Raw genomic sequence first — 16,792 nt, 5'->3', positions numbered from 1 at the left:
GATGGGATATATAGAGCTGATGTAAGTAATTGTTATTACCAGTCGCTATTTGGTAGCATGAATAAATGAATGCACACGTGCGTGCTTCCAATTTTTCCCTTCTGGTCAGTGCATACATGCAATTTACTGAGTGCTACCTCCTGTGAACTTTATAACTTCATAAGTACTTACATCATTTTATATTACTTCACGGCCCTGTCCCTAACATAGTTGGGATAACTAAGAATAACATGCTGGGCCTGGTAGATGACTTAAGGTTTTCCCAGTGAGGAAAGGAGTAGCATTTTGTAAACAGAAGAGTGGCCATAAAGAGCCAGAGGGCACAGGGCTCATCGCCTGTCCATTGAAGCTGGCTATCTTGAAGTCAAGCTGCTCCTTCCTTGCAGAGGGGAAAATTCATAGTATTTGAAAATAGGAGTCCACCAAGCTAATTCTGTGCCACTGTCACCAGTAGTATCAATTAGAACAGTTCATTTATTTTAAGCTATTGATTCCTTTCTAAGTCCCTGATGTGATTTATTTTACCCATTTGGCTAAAATGAGCTATTCAAGCGCTGCTATGAAAAATGCCCAGGTTACAGGCACTGGGTGACCACTAGGAGTTTCACTTCATTGTGAATCAGCTGTGTACTGTCCAGTGTACGTCCTGAAACCGTCTCTATAGTCACCACCTGCTCATGAGTCTTGTGGCCTAACCTAGCCTGTGACTAGGAAGTAGTGACGCCCCACAGGGAATATAACAGCCTGCCTGTCCCCTCGGCGTGACCAGCCTACTGGACAAGTTCAAACTCACCCTCAAGACACTCAGATGAATGTATTTCCCTTCCCTGCAGTTCCCACCATTTAAAGCATTGAGAGCTGTAGTCTCTGACACAGAGCCTCTTCCTTAGCCTTTAATTCAACTGAACATATTTCTTGAGCTCCTACTGTGTGCGAGGCACATATTTCTTCACATAAACTTATGCCAACGCACTTCAAAGACAGAAACAAGGCCCAACCTGTGCCAGCAGTTTACCACCATTGCAGAAGTCCTTATATAAGTCCCTAAAATCTGAGAGCAAAAGGGTTGGGCAGCCGTAGCTGACAGTCGAGAGAAAGTTGGTTTTTCAGGTTATGGCCCCAGGTTTAAGCTGTTGGGTTACACAAGACAAAACTCCCAAGCGTCAAGTCTGCTGTTCCTTTTCATGTCCAACGGGCAGTTTCCCCTTTCTCTACTCTAGTCAACCATTTTCTGTCTATTCATGATCTTTTATCTTAGTTTGGATGGCCTTCTGATAAGAGGCCCCTTCTGTAAAGATCTTGATGAGTGAATGATGTGTTTATCAACTGCTTTCAAGGTGGTGGACAGTTTGTACCAGAAAATGTTTAGCTAATCAGCCACACAAATGTAATCTTATCTCTAAAGAGTTCTGTCCCCAAGGAGAGCAATTGCTAAAGTGCTTTGCTGTGGTTCCAGGCTGTGTCTTTATCATATACGATAATATTAACAAAGCTCAAATCAAGGTCTCCAGAATGTCAAACCAATGAAATGTGTGTTGGGTTCTATTTGAATAAGATCCCAGCTGAGTCAAACTCCTCCCATCTAGACTTGGTTCATTTGGTTTATTATCTCTTACAGATCATTCCTTACAGAATGACCAACAGAAAACCACCCCTCCCAACATACCCACCAATCTACACGTGTATACACACACGCGTAGATGTGGACATACACGAGTGCGCGCATATATGTGTGTTTCCTTTCTGCCTGCTACAAATTTAGGAGACAGGAATGGCCAGTTTCAGCTGCCCCTTTAGCAAACTGCAATGTGCTTTCAAAGCAAATCTATCCATCTCTTCCACATTTTACTAGCCCCAAAGATGTTCCCTAGCCTTGACACACCAGTTAGTGTTCACAGAATTCACTGTATTACACATCATGGCAACAAGAATACGGTGATTGACTGTCGCCATCAGGAGCTAAAATAAACCGTCTAGAGTTGAAGGGAGGAGGTCTTATTTTCCATTTTGTTGCCTTTTTTACCCAGAGCCTCATTTCTTTGAGAAGAGGTCATTTGAAAGTTCTCAGGCTTGGCCCCGTTGATGTGTGCTAATGTGTGCAGCTGGCTTTGTGATTTGATAATGTTCTCCTAACCACATAGGATTGGGCCCACCCCAGACCTACTAAATCAGAAACTCTGAGGGTGGCAACCAACCATCTGTGTTTTAACAAGCTCTCAGATGATTCTGATGCATGCTCGAATTTGAAGACCACTAATCTCTATATTTTGCATACACACATTCACAGCTATGCATGTGTTACTTTGCATGCTGTCATAGGGAAGAGGCAGGGACTTTTCCTTTTCCAATGAGAGGAAATCCTCAGTGGGAGCAGCAGTTCCACATCTGCAGACAGCATGGAAGTCAGGTAGACAAGATGTCTCCATGGAAGGAGGCAAGACCTAGAGATCTCTTTGAACATTGATCCCACTGACTGTTAACACAGCTTCCCATGCAGGTGTGATTATACACCATGATTTGGATGTTGATGAGTGAAGCAGGCTATATGTAGCCTGCTGGTGTCGAAAGCATCTTGTTCTCTGTGTTTTACTGCCCTCGTTATAGAGTTACTTGGTAAAGAAGGGCTGTCGAGAGAGCCTCCTGGCAGACAGATTTCAGTTTATCCATCTTAAGCAGTGGTCCACTGAAATGATGGGTTTCTTTCCCCACTGAAGTAGTGGGTCACCCTGTGGTACAAATGCTCTATTAGGCTTCTTCCAAGGCTGAAAGCTAATTGACAAGTTACTGCAACATCGCGCCGCTAGAGACCATGAAAGGCACATCTGAGGAAAGATGGAGCTGTGTCAAAGTTGGAGTGACTATGGGAGGAGGTGCCCCGGGGGAGTGGGAGGTGAACTTGTGATTTGAGGGGACAGAGCCACATATGGCAGAAGGAATTTAAGTGTGATTCCCAAAATGCACTTGGGTTCATGTCCATATGTATATAAGGTAAAGGGGTAGATAGATATAGGACAGGCGTATATATGCAAGTAAATATATATATATATGTGTGTATGTGTGTGTATATATGTGTAATATTTCATGTTACGCTCCTAACTTGTTAGCCAGGCATAAAAGGCCTTTGGCCCTAACATACATTTCCAATGTTATTTTTTTTTAATTGAAGTATAGTTGATTTACAGTGTTGTGTTAATTTCTGCTATACAGCAAAGTGATTCAGTTATACATATATATATATATCGATACATTCTTTTTTTAATATTCTTTTCCATTATGGTTTATCATAAGTTATTGAATGGTCCTCTGTGCTATACAGTAGGACATTTTTGTTTATCCATTCCATATATTGTATAATAGCTTACATCTGCTAACCCCCAACTTCCCACTCCATCCCTCCACCAACGCCTGCCCTCTTCGCAACCACAAGTCTGTTCTCTCTGTCCACGAGGCTGTTTCTGTTTCGTAGATAGGTTCATTTGTGTCATATTCTAGATTCCACATATAAGTGGTATCATATGGTATTTGTCTTTCTCTTCCTGACTTACTTCACTTGGTATGATAATCTCTGGTTGCATCCATGTTGCTGCAAATGGCATTATTTCATTCTTTTTTATGGCTGAGTAGTATTCCATTGTATATATGTACCACATCTTCTTTATCCATTCATCTATCGAAGGACATTTAGTTTGTTTCCATGTCTTGGCTATTGTGAATAGTGCTGCTATGAACATGGGGGTGCATGTATCTTTTCAAATTAGAGTTTTGTCTGGATATATGCCCAGGAGTGGGATTGCTGGATCATATGGTAATTTTTTTTCTGAGGAACCTCCATACTGTTTTCCATAGTGGCTACACCAACTTACATTCCCACCATATGTATAGGAGGGTTCCCTTTTCTCCACATCCTCTCCAGCATTTGTTATTTGTAGACTTTTTAATGGTGGCCGTTCTGACCGGTGTGAGTTGGTACCTCATTGTACCATTTGATTTGGCATTTCTCTAATAATTAGCGATATTGAGCATCTTTTCATGTGCCTATTGGCCATTTGTATTTCTTCTTTGGAGAAATATCTATTTAGGTCTTATGCCCATTTTTTCGACTGGGTTGTTTGTTTTGTTGTTGTTGAGTTGTATGAACTGTTTGTATATTGTATATTTTGGAAATTAAGTCCTTGTTGGATGCGTCGTTTGCAAATATTTTCTCCCATTCTGTAGGTTGTTTTTTCATTTTGTTTATGGTTCCAGTGTTATTTCTTGATAGTCTCCTTCCCATGCCCTTCACTTAAGTCAAACTGTACAACTATCCGTTCTTTATGGACGTCACACGATTTACCACACCGCATCCTTATCTCATCATATCCTGAGTTCAGACATGACCTTCTCCATGTGGCCTGCTCTAAACTCTCCTCCCCCACCACACACACACCTCTGAGCGTAAATCATCCCTCCAGCTCCTGAACCTCTTATCACTGTATTACCTCCCATAGTATTCATCAGCCTATAAGTTATTATAACTATGGATGTTTCTCATTCCCTGCTTATCCTGTGAGCTTCCTGAGCACATTCTCCATTTCTGACCACGGTTTTGTCCCCAGGCTCCCCAGCCACTGCTCGGTGGCCAATATGTTTGTCATACAAGTAAGTAGCTGCTTAGCCACATCACAGCACATGCCTAAACTCAAGAGATAAAATAGTAGCAGGCTATGGAAAACAGTTTGGGCTTTCCTCAGAAAGCTAAACATAGGATTATCCTATGGCCCACCAAGTTCCACTCCTTGGTATATACCCAAAATAATTCAAAACAGGCATTCAAATAAAGACTTGTATATGAATGTTCATAGCAGCACTATATACAGTACCCAAAAGATGGGACCAACCCAAATGTCCCTCAACAGATGAAGGAATAGGAAAATGTGGTTATCCACACAGTGGAGTATCAGCCATAAGAAAGACGGAAGTGCTGGCACCTGCTACAACACGGGTGAACCTTGAAAACATTAGGCAAAGTGGAGGGAGCCAGACACACAGGTCACATTTTATGATTCCATTTACGTGAAATATCCAGTATGGGTAAATCCATGGAGAGGAAGCAGATAGTGGTTGCCATGGGCTGGCGGGAGTGAGGGATGACTGCTTAGTGCGTACAGGTCTCTTCTGGGGGTGATGAAAACGTTTTGGAACTAGATAGGGGTCATGGTTGGACAACATTGAGAATGTACGAAGTGCCACTGAATCGTGGACTTTAAAATGGTTCCTTTTATGTGATGTGAACGTCACCTTGATAGTGGTTGTCATAGTGTTTTTAAAAAACCGTAGTATAAAGGCGTTTCCCTTTTCCCTTCATAAAAACCGAGCTGATTTTTTTCTAATAAGATGGTATAATATTTTATCCCAACTATCAACAGATCCTAGAATGGATGAAGTATGGGTTTCACCTCCACCACAATCCCCTCCTTACTCCCAGATCATGTCGCCAGGGGCTGTTTCACGCCCTGAGAGTCACTGCCCACCTGTGGCGTCAGGGTCACCCAACACCAGCAGACACCTCTCCGAAAGTGGGGCCACCTTCCAGCTCCCGAGCCCTGTGTCCAGGCGCCCCACGGAGAAGACTGGCAGTCAGGCTCCACGGCTGCTACTGCTGAGGTTTAGGACAAGGATGGCCTTTTAATATCTTTGTCCAAGCTGAATTGTTCTACTTTGTCTCAGTTTTCCTGGAAGACGCTCCTTTGTTTTCAGAGGAGACAAGAAGCCCACCTTCTGTTCATCTTTGTTTTCAGTTCACAGGCTGAAGCTGGCTGACATCAAGGTCATCGGAGCCCTGGGTGATTCGCTCACGGTGAGTTACTGACAGTGGAAGGAAGGGGCAGGAGAGGAGACAATCTTGGTCAATAGGAGAATCTCACTCCTGGACCTTAAGCGTTGCCGTCTCTGGTCCCAACCTCAGTCCCTCCCCACCTCCATGCCCACCCTGGAATCCAGCATTCCCTGGCCCATCGTGTTTTCTCACCTCCATTCTAACCTCATCCTTCCTCTCCTAACATGGGAATGAAGGAGAGAGCAGGAAGTGGGGGGACGCCAGAAGGAGCCCCTGAAATGAAAGTAACCTAGCCCAAACCGCACAGCCTGTCGGTGGTGGGGTGTAGGGCCCCTTCAAAGACCCGGTGCTTTGTTTTGTCCATGTAGGAAAGCGAAGGGAAGGTCCCAAGGGCAATGGGATGATGGGACAGGAACGAGTACTAATGGGGGAGGGGTGAGAAAACCGGGGTCAGTGGAAAAGACAGAGGTACTAACGATGACCCAGACTATGTCTGCAGGTGGCTGTGGTGACCTCCCAGGCCCAGCAAAAAGCTATCCAGAAAAAGCAGAATCAAGTCCTTAGAGAGCCAGGGTAGGGGGGCTCTGAAGCTCTCGAACTTCAGGTCCACAGTGACTCATTACAGAGGAGTCCAGCTGCTGTTCTCTGGATCAGTAGAATCGAGGGCCTCCAGCTGAATTTTCCCCCAAATACCAGCTGACACCTTTCATGTCTGTGGCCTCTTCACATTGATATGATCTCACTCAATATCCTCAACGAAATCCTGGGCCATATGACTCTCCTCAAACTGAAACCAACAAAAGAGGTGAAGCCGGTTGAAGCGAAGTGAGTACCGCAGCCAATATAGCTTGTAACTGCTGGGTGAGGACAGGACTCCCAGGTCCTGATTCTGAGGCCAGAATTCTTTCCCTGCCCTGTAGCCGTCTCCTCCATGACCCCTCAGGTACTCTTCACCCCGAAGGCCCTATAGCTCTTAACCTTCTGGGAAGGACAGGCAGCACGGCTCATCCTAGCCACTTCCTGCTGGGTGTGGCCTGACGCAGCTGGAAATGCCCTGGCCGTCCAGTGGTTAGGACTCAGCGCTTTCACCACTGTGGCCCAGGTTCTATCCCTGGTCGGGGAACTAAGATCCCAGGAGCCGAGGTGTGGCCAAAAAAAAAAAAAACAAAAACAAAAAACAGAATCAGCCCAGCTGTTCAGGACTACCTGGGGAGGCAGCAAGGCTCCTCTCCCGGAGGCCAGCCCTCCCCACAGGCTGCCTGGGAGGCTAGCCCTCGGCATGACCTTTGGAATGGCTCTGCTGGGAAATAACGTGCTTTAGGCAACGGACGTGCACCTGCAGAGTGTGTCAGGGTGTGGTTTTAAAAGACCCCGCTCTTTCTTTAGCTGAGGAATAGGTATGTGGCGTTTCATTTTAATTTTTCCAGTTGTACATATGTGAGACCTATTCACATCAAAGGATTACAGGATACTTCCCTTTCTGATACAGTTCACGACTTTTAAAAAATGAGGAAAATGGGGCCCTGAAATGTGTCCTCTGGAAAAGTGTACACTGCAGTATAATTTTCAGAGCGCTTCTGCCAGCCTAGGGTCCGGGCAGGGTTTCTTAGGGTGAGGCTGCCCTTGGAGGGCCCCAGAATTCCCAGCGGGAAGTAGCACTCGTTTCTGACGAGGCAGGATGCAGGTCAAGACGTGGTGCTCTTAAGACGCTAGATTCTAAAGTGCTGGACATTCCGGCCCAGCCAGGACGAGAACACAGACCCTCTGGTGAGCAGGCAAGGAATTCACCCCCTTGTGGTTCCCTTTCAGGCAGGTAATGGGGCCGGATCCAAGCCTGGGGACGTCCTGGACGTCTTAACTCAGTATCGAGGTCTGTCCTGGAGGTAAGTGCAGGCGTGGCAAGGCCCAGAGACGCCCCGTCGCAGGGCAGGGGAGGACCCCTGAGCATGTAGAAAACAAGTTCTCTAGCAGAAGGATGAGTCAACCTAGTGCTTTTCCACGAGAAATTTCTAGGTTTAATTTAAGGAAGGTATTTATCAGCTTCCCCAAACCAGATATTCCCCCAAAACAAGCCAGGACCTGAGCAGGAGTTTAGGGGAAAAACTACTCAGACGTTTGGGTTGGAAAAGTTTGGGCTTGCCTTTCTCCCTCTGGGCAGTCACCTCAGCAGGAGGCAGCAGCCTTCAGAACCCGGGTTGTGTAGGAGCCCCAGCTGCCCGCTCTGTGTGACCTTGGGTAAGTTATTCAACCTCTCTGAGCTGGTCTCATCTTTGACGCAGAGACAATAATACTGCCTTAGCATTGTCGCGAGGCTTACAGAGAATTTAAATGCCCAGCACCGTGCCTGACACAAAGGTAGGTATAAATGGTAGCTGGGATCATTATTAAAGGGCCTTCATTTTACAGATGATGAAGCACGGCTCAGAGAGGGCAAGTAACCTGTCCAAGGTCACACAGTCAGATGGTAAGAGAGCAAAAAGTAGAGTAGATGACTCCTGACCCCTAATGCAGCACGTCCCCCATCGTGTATGTTTTGTGCAGGCTTGTTCCTGCTCTGCCTGTAATCAAACCCAGGCAGCCCCAGGCTGCGGGGAGCAGCGCTCCTGCTTCACCTCTGCTATGAAAGCCCAGCTCATGCCAAGCAGGAGAGGGCAGGTTCGGTGTTCCCTCAACCTGGAATCCAGCATCTCTGGCACCAGCTTGAACCTGAGCGTTGAATCCCTGGCATCCTCCCTGGCGATGCTACACAGAGTTAAACCCCAGACGTTTTGAGAACCTTTGAAATGTTCCCAGACATACTTGGCAGAGAATGAGGGGATATGGAAAAGTAGGGAATCCAATCAACTCTGGAATGCTGCTTATTTTCATGCCTAGAAACCCATCCAACTTTGATTTCCTTGGAATTTTAGAAGCGGCTCAGAAGATGGGTTGCTCTCTAGAAGATACCCTTTAAAAACCGGGTTTTCCCCAAGCCAAACAGGACGAGAAACATGAAGGCAAACTTTTTTTTTTTTTAATAATAATAATGCACAGCTGCAGTGGCTAGTCGGCGCTAGGCTGGGCTCTGCCTCCAAGGAAGGGCCGTTTCCCCTTTGGAAGATGGGGCTGAAGAGGCCCACTTAATTCCCCTGCCTCAAGGTCAAAGCTCAAAGTCAGCCATGACGGTTTAAGCCAGTTTTTTGTTTGGACGTTCTGGTTTGTGGGGCAAAGGAGAGAGAAGTTACTGTATTCTGGTTTTTCAGTTTTTATACAAAAATAATGAGGAAAGGGCAAGCCCCAAGCCCCCAGGGCGTTTCTCAGAAGGAGCAAGGTCTGTCTTGGTGGTGTCTGAGGTGTTTCAGCGTCGCTGGCCGTTTTAACCTTCATTTTCTTTCTTGTCCCCACGACGACGCAGCGCGGGCGGCGATCAGAACCTCAGCAGCGTCACCACCTTGCCCAGTAAGTACGCGCTCCCGGGGGTCCGGGGCGGGCTCGCCGCCGCCCTGCGCGTTTCTGCAGCTCCCCCTGGCGACGGCCGCGGGCTTGGCAGGGAAGGGTGGCAGGAGACAGCAGCGTTCGGCAGGGGGCGCTGCTTCCCCGAGGCGGTCGCCCTGCTCTGTTGCTTGAGAGCGATTAAAGCCTTTTTTTTTTTTTTTAAGAGAAATTGTATTTGTCCGAGGAAGGAAGAGAGTAAGAGGGAAAGAATGCTGAGGCCAACCCTTAGTGCAAGTTATTATTAAGAAATGATTGAAGAAGGAAATAAAGGAAACCCATGTTTGCTTTGCCTGTCATTCAGAGCAGAACACCTTTCGGGGAGGCGTTGATCTAGGCTTGGGCTGTATTACGCACCACTGCATACAAAGACGTTGAATTCCTGGTGTTGGTTTAGGAAACGCTGCTATTGCAGCAGTGATGATGAAATTACCTTGTTCAGGCTCTGCAAACACAGCCATATTTGGGGTGCAACCTTTTCTTTAAATTACTTCATCAACAACCTGTTCGGAATGATTTTTTTTAAGCCTGACTACATTCTTTGAATGGTCTTATTCATCTTTTTATTCTCCTTAGTGCATGCACAGTGCTTGTTCTTAAAGTACGCGTACAAAAAAATGTTACAATTGAATTATTTTCCCTTAAAATCTTCTGGCTAACGATTTTGCCTGAGAGGAATTTAATCGGTCCCATTCTCATTTACTTTTCTCGTAATTATCCCTCTGTAATATATCTTTAGCAGCTAAGAAATTATTTGAGCTTTAAGTCACCAAGACTTTGATGATAAAGGTGGTTTGATCGCCACATGGGCAGAACTGGTTGGATTTCATGCGTGTTATCTGTTCTTGCTATTTGCAAATCCTGTTGATTTTAAGTAGGTACAGTTCTGTGGCACGAGTACTTCCCATCTTCCTTATTTCTAGGTCCACACACAAGAGCTAGGAATAAGCTCCGCCATCTCTAGGAGATGATTTGGGTTGCTTTTGCTTTTTTCTCTAAATATGTAATCGCTTTACTGAGATATAATTCACATAACATAGAATTCACCAATTTAAAGTACAATTCAATAGCTTTTAGTACATTCATACAGTTGTGCCACCATCACCCCATAAACTTTAGAACATTTTCATCACCCCCAGAAGAGACTCCGTAGCCACTAGTGGTCCCTCCCCATTTCTCCTGGGCTATGAGCTGGGCCAGCATACACAACTTGCTGGGCTCTCTGATTCCCATGCTATTGTGGTTGATAACATGATTGGAAATCATCTGACTCAAGATCTTTCACTAAAATGATTTATAAAATATTAAGACAGCGTCATCTGGGTGGACGCCCTGACACGCTTAGCCCAGCAGTGGAACATTGCCTGTTCAGACTTCCTTACCAGAGTTGTGAAGACAGATTGGCTGTAGGGACTGGATAATCCATGGAGAAATAATCACGTGGCAATGTGTTGGAAAACTTATGAGAACATAGGGTCAGAACAGAACCTCAGTTCAACTCCCTATTCAATGTAATCCAGCAAATACACCCATGCTGGGTGCTTGGGAAACAGGAGAATGAGGTGAGGTCCCTGCCCTGATGACATCACTGAAGTCTCTTTAGGGACACGTCTCCCTAAAGACAGACATGTGTACCAATAATTATAGCCATGTACAAAGTTTAGGGGAAAATAAATAAGAAGGCTGTTACCCTGCCTTTTGAAAGAGGGCTTTAAGAACTGGAATTCATCAGATAAGAAAAGGGGATTGAATGTTCCTGGCAGAGGTAACTGTGTGCACCAGCAAGTTCTTGTCCTGTCCAATGAGTAGTGCCTTCTGTGACATTCCTGATAGGTACCTAGCTAGCCAATGCTGGATGCTTCCAGTAATGGGGAGTCTGGGACAATCCCTTCCGTTTTCAGATAGCTCGAGTGATCTCGCAGCTCTTCCTTCTACTGAGTAGATCAGAGTAATTGCCATCCATTGGTACGATGTCCCCAGAGCCACAAGGAATGAGTTCAATCCATCTGTGTTGTGTAGGCCCTGTAGCAGTGCTTGGTTGGAGAGAGTGCTCTGCTGGATGGCATGATGCCTGAAAGTCCTGACTGACACCTAGCCAGTTCCTTTCCCACATCCTAGTGGATTGTAGGTCTGGGGAAAGTACCCTCTAACACGAGCTGAGAGATCAGGTTCTAGCCTAGGATTCTATTCTTAATAATGTATGACTTTTAACAGTTCTCCTAATCTTTCTGAACTTTAAGTTCTTCTTAATTCGGTGCATAAACATTTATTGAGCCCATGCGAGGCTCAGGGGTGTACACAGACCCTGTCTCAGGAGTTTTCAGCCAAGCTGGGGGGGATTGCAGAGTGAAAAGTGTAGCTCCAGCATGGTAAAGGCATTAGAATGTGTGAGATTGAAAAGATGAACCAAATCAGCGAGCAATTAGACTGACCAAGGTGGATGGTGGGAAGAGAGCCTAAAACTCAGAAATGAAAGAGGATACATAAGTATAGAAATAAAAAGGATTATGAGAGAATACGTTGAACAGTTGTAGCCATACGATGGAATATTATTTGCCAGTAAAAAAGAATGAAGTACTGATACATGCTAAACGTGGATGAACATTGATAACTTGCTAAGTGAAGGAAGCCAGTCACAAAGGACGTGTTGTATTGTATGGTTCCGTTTATATGAATGTCCAGAATAAGCAAACCCACAGAGATAGAAGGTAGATTAGTGGTTGCCATGGGGCTGGAAGAAATGGGGAGGGACCACTAGTGGCTACGGAGTCTCTTCTGGGGGTGATGAAAATGTTCTGAAGTTTATGGGGTGATGGTGGCACAACTGTATGAATGTACTAAAAGCTATTGAATTGTACTTTAAATTGGTGAATTCTATGTTATGTGAATTATATCTCAGTAAAGCGATTACATATTTAGAGAAAAAAGCAAAGCGCCCGAGAGCAGCACCTTAACCAGACTGGCGTTTATCCAGCACTAATTCATCGAGCGCCCTTGTGTGCCGCACACGTGGTCCGGCATCAGCCTGCTGGACGTTTTGTTTTGGGGGCCAAGCGAACAGTAAGGGTGAGGACTGTGGGGCGGGCGCTCTGCTTTGTCGCCAGCACCCCCTGGCACTTACCAAAGGAATCTGAAGATTGCCTTGGGGCAGTGATGACGAACATCTTTTCCTTATATTTCCAGACATCCTCCGGGAATTCAACCCTTCCCTGAAGGGTTTCTCTCTTGGCACTGGAAGACAAAACAGTCCTGGGGCCTTCCTAAACCAGGCCGTGGCAGGAGCCCGAGCTGAGTGAGCAGTGGAGCCTTGCGGGTGAACCACACGGGTCCCCGGGAACCTGGTCGGGGGCTTAGCCTAGACCAGGGTGTATGGCTAAAGGCTCCGGATTTGGTCCAGGGGGAGGATCTGAGGGTCAAAGGCTGGACTGGGCGGGCTCTCTTGGGGGTGTCCTCTGCTGTGGGACGCGGAAGCCTGCTGGCTCACCCACCAACCGTGCCCTCAGGAGCTAGTCACCGTTGATTCTGATGCCAGGTACATGCTTTGAGCAAATTCCTTTGCCTCGTCTGTAAGCCTGATGTTCACATAAGACGCAGCCGTAGGTGGACTCACGGAGCCCCAAGTCTCACCACTCTGTCAATGCTCCGTCTTGCGTGTCACCTTCTCCCTCTTCCTCAGATTTGCTTTTCAGGAGGCTTTTTCAGGCTCCATGCTTTGCATCCTTCCTGGTTCATGGGAAGAGCACCAGTCCTGGGGCCAGCGGGAGTGGGGGAGTGTCTGAGTCTGAGCCCTGGTTTCTCCCCTGGCCTCTCTAAGCCTAGCCTCTAAGAGATGGGGCTGAACCTCTCCCATGGGCCGGCTGGGAGGCTCAATGCCGTGTTTTTCGGTGTGTTTTTTTAAACATCTTTTATTTCTTTAATGTTGTATCTATCTGTTTATTTATTGGCTGCGTTGGGTCTTCGTTGCTGTGCATGGGCTTTCTCTAGTTGCGGCGAGCGGGAGCTACTCTTGGTTGCAGTGTACGGGTTTCTCATTGCGGTGGCTTCTCTTGTCGTGGAGCACGGGCTCTAGGCCTGCAGGCTTCCGTAGTTGTGGCACAAGGGCTCAGTAGTTGTGGCACACGGGCTCTAGAGCGCAGGCTCAGTAGTGGTGGCGCGTGGGCTTAGTTGCTCCGCGGCATGTGAGATCCTCCCGGACCAGGGCTCGAACCCGTGTCCCCTGCATTGGCAGGCAGATTCTTAACCACTGCGCCACCAGGGAAGCCCTCAGTGCCAAGCTGAAAGTGAAAGTTCTGGTGAGCTGTAAATAGCACAGACAGGGTGGTGGTCCCAGCAACAGTGCAGCAGGGCTGCAGGACCCACCTGGGGTAAACTGTTAGCGAGCAACAGGACCACTGAGTCGTGGGCCAGGGGCACTGGATGGAGGGTTCCAGAGAGCGGGGTCAGCTTTCCTGGGTCCTACAGCTCCATTTCTCCCCACCATCCCAGAACCCTGAGTACTTCTCTGGGTTTGCTGCCAGTCAGAGAACCAGTGAGTGCCACATCCAATGTAGGAAAAATAAATGGAAAGGTCCTTTTTGTTTCTTAGTCCTCTATTTCTTCCAGAACAATCACGAACTTTACTGTGTAGTTCCTAGGGATTCCTATGTTTAGGTTCCTAGATCCCCGACATCATTCTCCCAGCTCTCAACACCATCCTGAATCTACGAGTCCCTGACTAGAGTAAATCTTATTTATTCAGGACAGGAAAGGGGACAGATTATCTGAAGCAGAGATCATACGAAACCTAATAGGTTTTATAATGAATTCGGTGGCTTCATTTTCCTTTTGGTGGGGCGGGGGTGAAAGGCTACAGATTTACTGCTTAAAATTTTAGGCTTACGTTAATATTACCTTAATCTTGCTTTTTTCCAAGCCTATTTCAGCTGGTGGTGTAAGAGGAGAGGCAGTTCTAAGCATGATTAGGTCAGGAAGGCATCCAAGAATGAAAGCTTAGCTGAAAGCATAAATGTAATGAAAAATGGAGTGTGATTCACATGGCCCCGGATTTCTTCCCTGATTTCCCCAAGGCCTTGGGGCTCGTTCGTGTGAGTCATTTATTTGTCCAAGCATGTCCTGTGTTGTAGGGGAGAGTTGGGGATTATTATTCCAGATTATTATTACTATTCCCATTACAGATGAAGAACCTGTAGCCCAGAGAGATGAAGTGGCCTGAACAAATGCCTTATCTCGACCACGTGGTCTGTCATCTTTGTGCCTCCAGGCTTTACCACAGGTCCACTAATGACCCTTCATGTGTATATAGCCGTGTGCAGTTACATAGTACCCTCACGTTTGTTATCTCTTGTGTTCTGAACAGTAACTGTGAGATGGACAGAGCAGAGGCTCAGATGCCCATGTTTTCTGAAGGATGATCTTGAGGCTCAGAGCGGCCAAGTAATCATCCAAAACTCTGGTCCGTAGAAAGAACAGCAGCCCTGCTAACTTCAGAGCGATAGATGAGGAAACTGAGGCTCAGAGAGGTGAAGGGGTTTACCCAGAGTCTCCACCCAGGTGATCTGATACCTAGCCTATTATGACTAAGAGCAGGCCAGTTGGGCTAATACTTAAGAGAGGAAGAGGGTGACAACTAATGTTTCCTGCTGAGTCCTGTGCCAGGGACTTTAGTGATGGTGATGGTGGTGATGGTGACGATGGTAGAAATAATTCAATGGGTTGTTTCTAATATGGATGTTTACCGTGTGCTCTTTTAAGTTCTTTCTGGGCACCTTATTTAATTCACCCAACATCTCTGTGAAGAAGGTATGCTTGTCATCCCCATCTTCCAAAGGAAGAAACTGAAGGTTTGCAAGGTTAAGTACTTTGCCGAGGTCTCACAGCTGGTCAGGGGTGGAAGCAGGATTCAAACCCATATGCTGCCTGGCACCAGGAGTGGCTCTTACCCCACGGGGCTGCTTGGCTCGTCTCTACTAAGACCCATTAAGATGGGGGGGCGGTTATCTCCTATCTTTTGGATGAGAATTTAAGTCACATTCCCACAGTTAGCAAGAGGCAACTAAATGTCACACCCAGGTGTGTCTGACTCAACCATGTCACGTTGAAAGTGAGGGCACCCTTGCGGCTGAGGTCTTGGCACCTGCAGAGATAGCCATGTGTGGCATGGAACACTCATAGGCAGCCCTCTGTTTGTCTTGAATGAGCCTGGCTTGGAAGAGAAAGAAAACTATGAACTCCAATACGCCAATCAGAAAACAGTCCCGCTAACAGTCACCCCCTCATATGTAGGGTGCTCTGCCCTTCCCAAGGCACACTCACGACTCCCACCCCCAGCAGAGACTGAGTGGGGAAGGAGCTGTGTGACAGGGCATGGTCTTCAGTCCAGTTTTCCTGCTACATATTCCCGATTTCTCTGCTAAGTCCCCTCCCGACCCCGGCTTCACAGCCCCCGCTGGTCACATGACTTCTTCCTGTGTGTGCCTGCAGGGATTTACCTGTTCAGGCCAGGAGGCTGGTGGATCTGATGAAGAATTACGAGGTAAGTCTAGGGGAGGTGGCACCTGAGACCACTTGAGGTAGGATGCCCAGAGGAGGGAGTGGGTGGGAGGATCATAGAGACAGAGAGGGTCAGCTCTGGGGTGGGGGTGGGGGGGACAAGGCACATGGGAATCCAGAGAGGCCACCTTTAAAACAACAACAAATGATTTAGCATCTGTGACCTCTGACCTCAGGACCCACAAACCAAAGAGCAGAAATGATTAATGTCCCCACTAAACCCTCCTGTGTGTGAGGACCCATCCCTACAGCATTCAGCTCTTTGTATTTTCCTGGACTTGACTCTGGAGCAAGGCTTTTACTTGTTTGTTTCCTGTTCATTTCAGGATATAAATTTTCAGGAAGATTGGAAGATAATAACCCTGTTTATAGGAGGCAACGACCTCTGTAATGTCTGCAAAGACCCGGTAGGTCTCCAGGCCCTCACCCAGGACTCCTCTGGGAAGGATTTCCACCCCGGGTCGCTGGAGCAGTGCAGCTGGGTTGGGACTCGGCTGGCAGTCGGGCATGGACCCAGCCTGGGCAGTGTATCCGGGGCCACACAGACACCGAAACACAGGCTCTGTCTGTGATGAACTCACACTGCCAGGGCAGGGAGGTACAGACAACTCACCATCCTGAGGTGTTTCTAGAGCTGGTCTGGGGTCAGAACTGCCGTGGGATTTGGGGGGCTGGGGGAGGGAGGGGCGGCGTCAGAGGTTTACAGAGAGCAGGAGACTTTCCAGCTGGGCCAGACACATGAGAAGCTTTGTCGGTGGTGGGTCTAGCTGTGGCCTGGGAGCACCTGTCCCAAGGGGTGACCCTGCCTGCCAGACCCCTCAAGGCCTGTCTTCCTGGCATCAAAGTCACCAGGGTCTGGGGGTTTCAAGCTACAATGCGAAGGGCCCACAGTGGGGCCTGGGGGCTGCTGGCTGCCAGGGTGGGGGCGGGGCGGGAGGTGGGACCATGGGTCCCTCC

The 16,792-nt window shown here is 47.3% G+C and overlaps 1 protein-coding gene across 6 annotated transcripts in view; it reads left to right on the top strand.

The window, feature by feature from the left end:
- PLB1 (phospholipase B1) overlaps positions 1-16,792 on the top strand; it is a 201,765-nt gene that overhangs the window by 131,860 nt on the left and 53,113 nt on the right. For all 6 annotated transcript variants that reach the window (XR_004521853.2, XM_033838805.2, XM_073791479.1 and 3 more), the window contains 6 exons: positions 5,778-5,836; positions 7,625-7,698; positions 9,210-9,253; positions 12,470-12,578; positions 15,767-15,818; positions 16,162-16,242. Coding sequence is in view for 5 of the 6 variants with exons in the window: in XM_033838805.2 (XP_033694696.1) it covers positions 5,778-5,836; positions 7,625-7,698; positions 9,210-9,253; positions 12,470-12,578; positions 15,767-15,818; positions 16,162-16,242 (419 nt within the window). In the remaining variant the exon portion in view is untranslated. The remainder of the gene's footprint in view (positions 1-5,777; positions 5,837-7,624; positions 7,699-9,209; positions 9,254-12,469; positions 12,579-15,766; positions 15,819-16,161; positions 16,243-16,792) is intronic.

The sequence above is a fragment of the Tursiops truncatus genome, chromosome 14, assembly GCF_011762595.2.
Source record: "Tursiops truncatus isolate mTurTru1 chromosome 14, mTurTru1.mat.Y, whole genome shotgun sequence".
Classification (NCBI taxonomy): Eukaryota; Metazoa; Chordata; class Mammalia; order Artiodactyla; family Delphinidae; genus Tursiops; species Tursiops truncatus.
This window is presented reverse-complemented; position numbering and strand designations above follow the sequence as displayed.